Source organism: Battus philenor, unplaced genomic scaffold (assembly GCF_028537555.1).
Source record: "Battus philenor isolate CCGP_79_NKW_IND1 unplaced genomic scaffold, ilBatPhil1.0.hap1 SCAF_5, whole genome shotgun sequence".
Lineage (NCBI taxonomy): Eukaryota > Metazoa > Arthropoda > Insecta > Lepidoptera > Papilionidae > Battus > Battus philenor.
In genome coordinates, this window is record NW_027181715.1 from 7789486 (window position 1) to 7797833 (window position 8348).

Sequence of the window (8348 nt, forward strand, 5' to 3'; positions counted from 1 at the left end):
GAGCGTAAAAAATTATTTAAGAGAATTAAAAATGAAACATTACACTGTTCAAGATTCGATTATATGATTATTTTGCTACGAAGACCCTTTAAAAATATTACACATCGTTAGTCAAAAATATATAGATATAATGAAAATAATACGTACAATAAAGTGCATACTTGAACAATAAATTAAAAAGATTTTACGTCAGACGTCCATGATAGGGGTCGCGTGACCCGCACCATACGACATGAAACAGGGAGAGGTAATATTGAAAACACGAAACGACGTAACCGACATAATAAAAACGATAACAAAAATATAGAGTAAATATCAGATGCAAAGATAATCATCGGTTCAAGGTTTACTGCCTGTTTCATTTGTACAAAATTTGTAAGTTATAAGATTCCTACGAGATACTTTAAAAATAATAATATTAGGTTTATATAATATAAATATTCTTAATTCAACCGAAGTAACTGTACGTTAGATGGGTAATGAAGTTCTTTCGGTTTTTGTATAAATTTATTTACATTTCACTATAATAATATAATGTATAGGTTTCATTTTGTTCGATGATTTTTTATTATTATATATAAGGTAATATCACGGTTCTATTTCTGTAGAAACTTTGGATGTTTTAATAAAAGAGCGACAATTAGAAAGAACCTGATACCGCTTAAAAATTTTTAAAGACACTGAAACAGGTAAATATTTTAAGTTGCACGGACAGGGCTATATGATGCATACATTATTACCTCTCAGCTTAACGCTCTTAATTTTTGATAAATGGCTAAGGATGCGTAAAGACCATATCTCTTTCGTTGATTAATGTCGCCTGTTTTCTACTTCTTGCTTTAATCTCATCATCAGTTGTTGGCAGTAAAGATCCGAATCGAAGTTTCTGCCCGGCGGTTTTTCCGCCTCAATAAACAACGACCTTCCAATTCTACCATACACACGGCATCACCCTATTGCGGGTTAACCCTGGTTTTGCCGCGTCTTGTGAAATCCGGTCGATCAACATTTCATCAGCAATTATCAATCGGTGCAAAAACTGATTGATATCACTATGTATCAACAAAAAATTATAAATGAGTACAGGGTCGTTCGGTTTCTTCCAGTGAGCTCGGGTGGTACTCAAATATCAAATTCTTTTGTATACGTTTTTACAAATGAGTCAAAATTGTTTTGTGGTCAATTTTTAACTCTTCAGTCTCGTTGTTAGTACTTATACGTAAATTTTACGCACTTCATACCACGATATTTTAAACTGTGTCGTAGACCCCTTGCCATGTTTTTCCGTGTTGGGTAGACCCACTACTTACCTAATATTGATTTCCTGTAAATTTCTAACTGTAGTGAAGTTTAGTGTATGTTCAAAATGTATTGCGCCTCGTGCTTCTGTGAACCGAGCGTGGACCAGACCGTGATCCACTTGATAGCAGAATGTCCCGCATTTGGAGGGCTCCGGTAAGACCGAATGCCGGATAGGAAAAAAGATTGAGGAGGCCACACTCGCCTCCATTATAATGGAAAAGTATGCAAGAGAGCCCGACCTCAAATTCTTCAGGAGAGTTGCACAATATGTAATTAATAGGAATAAAACATAGTTAAACATAAAATCTTGTAAGTCTTATTAGACATTTAATCTTATTAAGATCGATTTATTGAAATTAAAATAAAAAATTTAAAATATCAATTTTAAATTTTGTACATGAGAAAAATAAATAAACTAAATAAAGCTTCACAGCTTTATTTAGTTTACTTATTTTACTGCAATAGAAAATACAAAAAATATAATACAAAATATAAATATATAAAATTAAAAAATAGTTAAGAAATGAAAAACCCTGTTCTCGACAAAATAGGGGTGGAAGGAGAGGTCCCAACAAAAAAAATGTATTGCGACCACAAAGCGAATACCAACATCCTACAACTTACACAATTTTATAAACATATATAATAATGTAATGTAATGTAAATGTTTTGATATTATAAGATAGTATGATGTAAGTAAATAGGTACTATCAATGTATGTGTTGAGATCCACTATCGTGGACCCCCATTTTCATTTCATGAACCCCCAAAATTTTTTTCGCTGACGTAGACCTCTTGCAGGTTGTCATAGACCCCTAGGGGTTGATATAAACCACTTTGGGAATCACTGGTTTAAATTGTCTTGGTCTCGCATAGCATCGTCTTGAAAATATCAATGTAGTTTATTAAGACCAGGAAATAAAAGAGATTTTTGTACATCGTACTGCTTTTATTTTTTTTTTAAATAATTTACAGAATATGTAGTAATGGAAAATAAGGACATGATCATAGAACTTACTGTTTGTTATGTTAATGTCAAAGTGACATTGACATAATTAATAGTAGGTTATAAAAATATGTAACAGAATTACGATAAATAATAATCATTTTGTGTAATAACTTTATTGTATAACCATGCCAATTACTGAGTACATAGCATCGTTGTCACAAAACCCTTATTTCGGTGCAGGTTTCGGTTTATTTGGAGTAGGAGCTGCAGCCGCTGTACTGAGAAAGGGATTACAGGCATCAGTTGTTTTATTTCGAAGACAATGTATGATTACTCTTGAGGTACCTTGTCGCGACAAATCGTACCAATGGTTATTACAATGGATCACACAAAAAGGTGCGAAGCACACACAACATTTGAGTGTTGAAACTTCTTTTCTGCAAAAGGACACAGGGCAGATTAAAACAAAATATGATTTTATACCAAGTGTCGGACAACATTTTTTTAGGTTTGTTAAATAAATCACGTGCAAAATATCTTATAGAATCATTTAATATAAACATTTTTGTATATTACAGGTATGGCGGAACTTGGATAAGAGTGGATAGAACACGAGAACAACAGACAATAGACTTGCACATGGGAATACCTTTCGAAACTGTAACTCTTACAGCATTTGGACGCGACAAACAAGTTTACTATAACATCCTTGAAGAAGGTTATAATGCTTATTAATTTTCAATGCACCTTCTTTAATACTTGCTTTTAAAAACAGTAGGCATTAATATATTGCAATTTCAATTCCAAATAGACTATGAGCAGTAAATTTAAAGAAATGCTAGCAGCATATCTTAGAATTTTTAAAAATGTTTCAAAATTAAATATGGTAAATATATAAAAACTTATCTGGTCTTCTGTAACAAATTATGAAGGTTACCTGCCCAATATATGCTGCTCTTGACATAAAATAGCAATAAATAGGATTTATTACTATTTTATTTCAAAAGCATTAATATAAAATAAAAGTAAGTAGATGATAAACATATTTGCTGATTTATCTACTATTTATTATTAATTAGTGATTTAAATCAGTGCAATTAACAATATTTGAGTTTTAAGACAAATCTTAGCAGAATCACAAAAACTTCTTTATATTTCTCAAATATATAGTGTGTATTTATATTTCATTTCATTCAAATTTTTTAGCAAGAACAATGGCATTGAAGCAACATGAGGGCATGACGGTTATGTATACTGCAATGGGCTCTGAGTGGCGCCCTTTCGGACATCCTCGACGTAGACGTCCACTGAGCAGTGTTATTCTACGAGGGGGATTGGGGGAGAAAATTCTTACAGATTGCTTAGATTTTATTGATAACCCTCAATGGTATACAGAACGAGGAATTCCTTACAGAAGAGGTACAAACATTTTGATGCATAATAAATTATAACCTTACTTCTTCAAGTTAAGGTTGAGATGACTATATGGAAATTGCTGTTACTATATCCTGCAATCCTTAATCTTTCTATTAATATGTCTTCTGTACCAAAAATGAGCAGGTAAAATGATTCTCCTTGCAAATGTTTATAGGCTTAATACAAATAAATATTTATATAAAGGTTGTGGGTATAGGTGTATAGATGCTGATTTTTGGAACAACCTGGCCTAAAAAATTAATTTTATAATAATCTCATCTTTATTCAGGTTACCTACTATATGGCCCACCGGGTTGTGGAAAATCTTCATTTATAATGGCATTAGCTGGTGAATTAGAATATAATATTTGCGTTCTCAACTTGTCAGAACGAGGACTTACAGATGACAGACTTAATCATCTTCTTAGGTAGGTAAATATTGTAAATTTAATAAACCTACATATAACTAAGAAAGTAAAGATACCACATACTTCTTTCTTTCTTTCTTTTTAATTTTTTCTTATTTTTTTCTTTTTTCTTTCTAATTCATTTGGGTACACACAGAAGCTAAATCAATTTTGATAGAAATAGTAAAAAGTTTTAACAATTGCAGTGTAGCCCCACAACAATCAATCATACTATTAGAAGATATAGATGCTGCCTTTGTATCTCGGGAGGACACACCCACACAAAAAGCAGCATATGAAGGACTAAATAGAGTTACATTCAGTGGACTACTCAATTGCTTAGATGGAGTGGCGTCTACAGAAGCACGAATAGTATTTATGACTACAAACTATTTGGAAAGGTAACATATTAAAGGAAGTTAAATTCAACCTTTTGTTATCCAACAATAAAATTTTTAAAAAACATTTATTTGATAGTAAGCTAAATGCAAGAATCAAAAATCTTGTATGGTACTAAAATACTAGAAAATATGTCTATTTCAAACATATTATATCACACTTATAAAATTCAGGTACTTGATTGATTGGATTTCTGAAATACACATACAATATATACCTAGTTAATAATAATATATATAATATGTAAATGTAGTATATGTCTGAATTAACTAAACATTATTGCTGAGATATCGAATCATGAATGAGGAGATTTGGAGAAAAACCATGGTTACCAATGTAGGTTAAAAAATAGCCTTTGAACCGAAAAGTTCTCGCGTGGCGACCACGAACCCGCAGCGAAACGTGCGTAGGCCCCCACTAGGATCGCGAAAATTCACTGAATGCAAGACAAGTCATCGTAACGATCTTTGGGGAGGCCTACGCCTTGCAGTGGGCGTCTATCGACTGAAAAAGATAAGATTCCAATATTAATTTAGAATATTTGGATTCCTATTATTATATTATTAAAATTAGACATTGGCACTATGAATATTATTTATATACAAGTGAAATTTTGAATAACCACAATGATTTTGTGTTACTTTTTAGGTTAGATCCGGCTTTAATTAGGCCAGGCCGAGTGGATATGAAAGAATATGTTGGATATTGTGATCAACAACAAGTAGAACTTATGTTTCTTAGGTTTTATAAAGATGCTCAAGCTGCTAAAACATTTGGTGAAAAGTAAGTAATTTCTCTTATACATAATAATTCATTAATTATCATTCCTATTAATATTTGAGTAATATTCATGTAAAGTATAGTTTATGTTGCAGTTTATATGCCGTGATTTCTAATCATGAAAAACTACTACTTATAAAAAAATTTTAAAATGTTATTCATAAGTTGAAATAATAAATAAACACAGCTTATTTAGAGTTATTGTAATTTTTTCAGGGTACTTGCAAAAAAGAAAAACGTTAGTCCTGCTCAGATTCAAGGATATTTTATGTTTCATAAGCATTCAAGCCCAGTAGAAGTTTTAGCAGATATAAATTCAATTTGGACTCTTGGATGATCACGTTGACTTGCTAAAAATAGTGTAAATAATATTTATATAGGTTTTAGTGTCGTTTTAATATAAATAAATATATATATGTGCTATTCATGTTGTTTTTCTCTTAAAAACACAAATCTAAGAAACTTACCATTTTGCTCAGTTGTCTCTATTGAATGACAAAATATAAATCAATGTTTCATTGACATTAACTGCTTATTAGCTATCAATCGAAACCCACATACTTTCAAAAAGCGGTATAGCTAATTTGGACATTATCTTATAAAATAAGATATAAAACCTAATCTAACATATAAAATAATGTTTTTTTTTTATTTATAATCCCCAAAATTTATAAGACTTAAAACAATCAAAATTAAAATACAATAGATTACGCTTTAGTGTTTAATGTAGCAGATTTTTATTTAAAAATCGAACTTTTTTTGAATGAACGCTAATTAAAAACACTAATTATGTTTTAAAATACCCACACCAATACAAAAACGGAAAATCGACAACATATTTGCACGCTCACGCGCAAATAAAAACTTGTACTAAAATGACTTGATATCTGGAAGCGCAGCAGCTCTGTACAGTTATCAAACAATAAACACAACCATTAAAGCATTTTTGTATAGAGAACCTTAAGATTAAAGAGAGATTCTCTATCCTAATTAAAATACAAGGATATTGTGTGAAGTAAACCACATGATTGTTCCATACGGAAAACTATTACGCAATGTTTTCTCGGCGTCTGTAGCTTATTGCTAAGGGCTTCTCGATGACCCACCCTCTCTCGATGATCACCGCAACCTCCGTCTATGTGGGCACCACCAGTACCGAGTTGTGCAGATAAACCTGCAAAGATTTAAGCATGCTAAAGCCATGCTAATATGCGAAGCGCCGAGAAACTAGGTGCTTATACGAGGTGTGTTCAAAAAGTATCGCGAATTTTGAATTTTCGCGGGTTACGTATATTCGAATTTCGTGGCGTTATGTAGGTACATATGTCTCTCACTTATGCTGACAAGTTCGGCCATTTTCAATGTTCAGTTAATTGTTGACATCTGCTTTGCTTGCACGTGTTTTGGTTCGATTTTTACCTATTTAAAAAAATGGAACAAAAAACCTGTATTGAATTTTGTTTGAAAAACGAAATGAAGTGCGCGGATGCATTTCGAATGTTGGCTGTGGCATACAGAGAAGCTACTTTGGACAAAAGCAACGTTTATCGGTGGTACAAAATGTTTTTAGAAGACCGAGAAGATGTGAACGACGAAAAGCGAGCCTGACGCCCGAGCACTTCAACAACAGACGAAAAAATTGATGAAGTGAAGAAAATGGTATTGGCCAATCGTAGAATCACCGTTAAAGAAATTGCCGAGGATCTATGCATGCCGATTGGCTCGTGCCATTCGATTTTAATCGATAATTTGGGCATGAGACGGGTCGCCGCTAAGTTCGTACCAAAATTGCTCAACTTCGATCAAAAACAGCATCACGTGAACATTGCTAATGAGATGTTAGAATCTGTCCGCGACGACCCGAATTTGCTCCAGATGGTCATAACTGGTGACGAATCGTAGGTTTATGATTATAACGTGGAAACCAAAGCACAATCATCTCAATGAAAGCTGCCGCACGGACACAGACCGAAAAAAGCACGCCAAATTCGGTCGAATGTGTAAGTTTTGCTTACAGTTTTCTTCGTTTGCAGGGGCGTGGTGCATCATGAGTTCTTGCCACAGGATAGAACGGTGAATAAGGAATATTACCTGCAAGTTATGCGCAATTTGCGCGAAGCAATCCGCCAGAAACGCCCGAATTTGTGGAAAAACAAAAATTGGCTTTTGCACCACGATAACGCCCTTGCTCACACATCGCTGTTTGTACGCTACTTCTTGACCAAAATCAACACACTGATGATACCGCAGCCACCGTATTCCCCAGATCTGACACCCTGTGACTTTTTTTTGTTTTCGAAACTGAAGGGACCCATGAAAGGACGACGCTACGCCACGATTGACGAGATTAAGACGGCATCGAAGGAGGAGCTGAACAAGATACAAAAAAAAAATATTTTTTGAAGTGCTTCGAACATTGGAAAAAAACGTTGGCACCAGTGGATAATATCCCAGGGGGATTACTTTGAAGGGGACAAAATAGATATTCACGAATAAATAAATAATTTTTGAAAATAGGTACACAAAATTCGCGATACTTTTTGAACACACCTCGTATTTGTCCAGGTGCTGTATATCGGCGTTATTGGCGAGATGGGGGCAATCCCTTGAAAAAGAGAGGTACAAAACGTCAACCGGGACAACAGGGAGGTTGCTAAGACGGCTATTGTGCTATTCGACGATATCATCAATATCATTCAATGTCCCTAACTTAGCTCTGACAACCAAGCCGTAGCCAGGCATCAATGCTCAAAAGTTAATGCTCAGAACACTTGGTCAGACTAGGACGAGTTGCATCAAACTGTCGCTGGCTGCTATCAGAGCGGTCTCTGACGCCTATCGAAGTGAATAATATCACCGAAAAGGGGGCGTTGGACAGTATAGTCAACCGGTATGTTAAAACCGTGGGAGAAGCCTGCGAAAAGCGGAAGAAGACAAAGTTGCTCTGGTGGTCCAAACAGCTCTCTCTCCTCAAGGCGGATCTTGAGAAAGAAGGGAAGAATCAAGGCGGCGAGACTAGCCTGTAAAGAGCGGGTTTTGTTCGACTTTCTCGGCGCAAAGGAAGCTTTCCGTCTCGAGACAAGGCGTGCTCAACC

At 34.3% G+C, this 8348-nt stretch overlaps 1 protein-coding gene across 2 annotated transcripts; it reads left to right on the plus strand.

The window, feature by feature from the left end:
* The first annotated feature begins 2356 nt into the window (after positions 1 to 2356).
* Positions 2357 to 5646, plus strand: Bcs1 (Bcs1 chaperone). Of its 2 annotated transcripts, XM_068772535.1 has the most exons (8): positions 2357 to 2414; positions 2492 to 2759; positions 2830 to 2969; positions 3458 to 3670; positions 3957 to 4095; positions 4281 to 4475; positions 5122 to 5256; positions 5470 to 5646. In XM_068772535.1, exons 2-8 carry the CDS (start codon positions 2578 to 2580, stop codon positions 5588 to 5590), a joined length of 1125 nt encoding a protein of 374 aa, XP_068628636.1. In that variant the 5' UTR covers positions 2357 to 2414; positions 2492 to 2577; the 3' UTR covers positions 5591 to 5646. The 2 variants fall into 2 exon arrangements, with proteins under 2 accessions (XP_068628636.1, XP_068628635.1); XM_068772534.1 differs by having other exon boundaries at positions 2370 to 2759.
* Positions 5647 to 8348: the final 2702 nt, after the last annotated feature.

What these genes read in the sequence shown, in the direction of transcription:
- Bcs1 (XM_068772534.1), top strand. Translation starts at nt 2,437, where the DNA reads ATGCCAATTACTGAGTACATAGCATCGTTGTCACAAAACCCTTATTTC. An exon ending in CTATAACATCCTTGAAGAAG is followed by an intron (nt 2,970 to 3,457) that starts GTTATAATGCTT and finishes CAAATTTTTTAG; the next exon opens with CAAGAACAATGGCATTGAAG. An exon ending in ACTACAAACTATTTGGAAAG is followed by an intron (nt 4,476 to 5,121) that starts GTAACATATTAA and finishes GTTACTTTTTAG; the next exon opens with GTTAGATCCGGCTTTAATTA.